General features: G+C 38.7%; 1 protein-coding gene across 1 annotated transcript; it reads left to right on the top strand.

The window, feature by feature from the left end:
• The first annotated feature begins 1,440 nt into the window (after positions 1–1,440).
• Positions 1,441–2,064, top strand: LOC117096349 (ADP-ribosylation factor-like protein 2-binding protein). Its single transcript, XM_033233684.1, has one exon. The coding sequence runs from the start codon at positions 1,441–1,443 to the stop codon at positions 2,062–2,064; it is 624 nt and encodes a 207-aa protein (XP_033089575.1).
• The last annotated feature ends 491 nt before the right edge of the window (positions 2,065–2,555 follow it).

Below are 2,555 nucleotides of genomic sequence, written 5' to 3'. Positions count from 1 at the left end.
GTTCAAGAATGTTCTCTGCAAAAGGAGATGAGTCTCACTGGTTCTTACAGAACAACATAAAAGATCATGCAATATGGTACATCGTATAATATTCTAAGAAAATTAGTTTTATAAGCTATATAAGAGATTAGTACAAAGAGGATAAAAAGAAATCCAAACCAAATAATTTCTCTATCCCATTGTAATACTGCTTTAAGAAGATAGTAAAAGATCTTGAAATTAATTGCATAATGCAAATAATCTTGATTATGATTGGGCAAAAGTAACCTGGATAATCATAAGACTTTAATATTTGCATCTATAAAGTGTGCAAGGACAGAAAAATTATGCAGAAAAGATTATTTTCAAAATTACTAACAATGAATGCAAAAAAATTGTCAATATTTGGAACCCTAAAATTAAAGGGAAAAAAATTTCCTTTTCCAACATCATTGCTTATTTAACAGATGGAGCACCAATAATGTAAGTTTAGAGCCAACTTTAAAAAGAGGTACCGGGTGTGAACAAGTCATTTTATTATTCATCAACAACTTAATTACCAAGTCTCAGAGAAAGAGATAATCATCAATGAATGTTTTAAAATAATCCCCTCACTGACAGATTATTCATAATCTTTCAAATGTCATTTAAGTGTTCGAATGTCATGTCCAAATAAGATAGTTCACCAAGCAAATATATTTAAAAGGTTTGGCTCACATTGTGGACCTTTATGGATCTTTAACATGATCAATAAAAATATATATATAATTGGAAATACTGCAAATTGATGAGGTATAGCCTTCAAGCTTATTTGAAAAGATCTTCATTATTCAAATTATAATTTTTTAATTTATATTTTATATATTCATATATTTATTTTCAAATATACAGAAAAGTTGAAAGACTAGGGCAAGCTTGTCCAACCCACAGCCCACAGGCCACGTGTGGACGAGGACAGCTTTGAATGCGGCCCAACACAAATTCGTAAACTTTCGTAAAATATTATGAGATTTTTTTGCGATTTTCTTTTTAGCTCATCAGCTACAATTAGTGTTAGTGTATTTTATGTGTGGCCCAAGACAGTTCTTCTTCCAAAGTGGCCCAGGGAAGCCAAAAGATTGAACACCTTTGGATTAGAGCAAGGAACACCCATATGCCTGCCACCCACATTCAGCAATTTCAAGTATTTTGCTATAATTGCTTCCTGTATGTTTGTATAATTGACTAAAACATTTCAAAGTAAAATGCAGTGACCATGCTATTTCATCTCTGAGTTCTTAATCATGAATCTGCTAAATATAAGGATATTCTCCTGCATAATCACAATGTTATTACTATACCTTAAAAAATTCAGGAGTGGGCCTCAGCCTGGGCAAGGCTTCCCCCAGCCGACCTCTGTGCCCTAGAAACCATAGGGACCCAATGGACCAGCTCACTTGGGTGGGTGCGGTGGCACCAACCATGAGTACTTTAGAAGAAGGCTTCATTGTGCCCTTCTTCTCTGACTCTGATGCACATTTTGATGCTGTGGTTGGATATTTAGAGGACATTATCATGGATGAAGACTTCCAGTTATTACAGAGAAATTTCATCAACAACTACTACCAGGAGTTTGAGGACACCGAAGAGAATAAACTCACCTACACACCTATTTTTAATGAATATATTTCTTTGGCAGAAAAGTATATAGAAGAACAGTTGCTGGAGCAAATTCTTGGCTTTAACATGGCAGCTTTCACAACGTTACAGCACCACAAAGATGAAGTGGTTGGTGACGTACTCCAAATGCGGCTCACATTTACAGATTTTCCAGCTTTTAAAGAAATGTTTCTGGACTGCAGAGCAGAAAAAGAAGGCCAGAGACTGGACTTAAGCCGTGGTTTAGTGGAGACTTCATTGTGCAAATCATCTTCTATGCCAGCTTCCCAGAACAATCTGCAGCACTGGGACCTACCTCCAGACAATGAATGGGATCATTCTCAATGTCACAGGCTCAGTAGTTCCATAGGCCCGGCTCATGATGACAGAACATATCCCAGAAACACTGATTCTGTTCTGCACCTCTTCATTTGCATTAAGCATTGATAGGTAGAAGCCAGCATGACTTAACCCTCCTGGACCTATTTATCCTGAAACATCTTACTGGGTTTTTTGTTTGTTTGTTTGTTTTTTGCTTGTTTGTTTGTTTTTTGAGACAGGGTCTTGCTCTGTCACCCAGGATGTACTGCAGTGGCCCATCTCGGCTTACTGCAGCTTCCACCTCCCTGGTTGAAGCGATTCTCCTGCCTCAGCCTCCCAAGTAGCTGGAATTACAGGCACCCACCACCATGCCCAGCTAATTTTTTTGTATTTTTAGTAGAGACTCAGTTTCACCATGTTGGCCAGGCTAGTTTTGAACTCCTGACCTCAAGTGATCCGCCTGCCTCGGCCTCCTAAAGTGCTACGATTACAGGCGCAAGCCACCCCCACCCCCCACCCCCCACCGTCCCGACCTAATCACCTTCTTGAATTCATTAACCCCTAATATTCCTCCCCTCCCCAGGTAGGTACCTCTCTCAGGTGCTTCTGACTCAGGC

Source organism: Trachypithecus francoisi, unplaced genomic scaffold, assembly GCF_009764315.1.
Source record: "Trachypithecus francoisi isolate TF-2019V2 unplaced genomic scaffold, Tfra_2.0 Contig01461, whole genome shotgun sequence".
NCBI classification, from domain to species: Eukaryota; Metazoa; Chordata; class Mammalia; order Primates; family Cercopithecidae; genus Trachypithecus; species Trachypithecus francoisi.
This window is presented reverse-complemented; position numbering and strand designations above follow the sequence as displayed.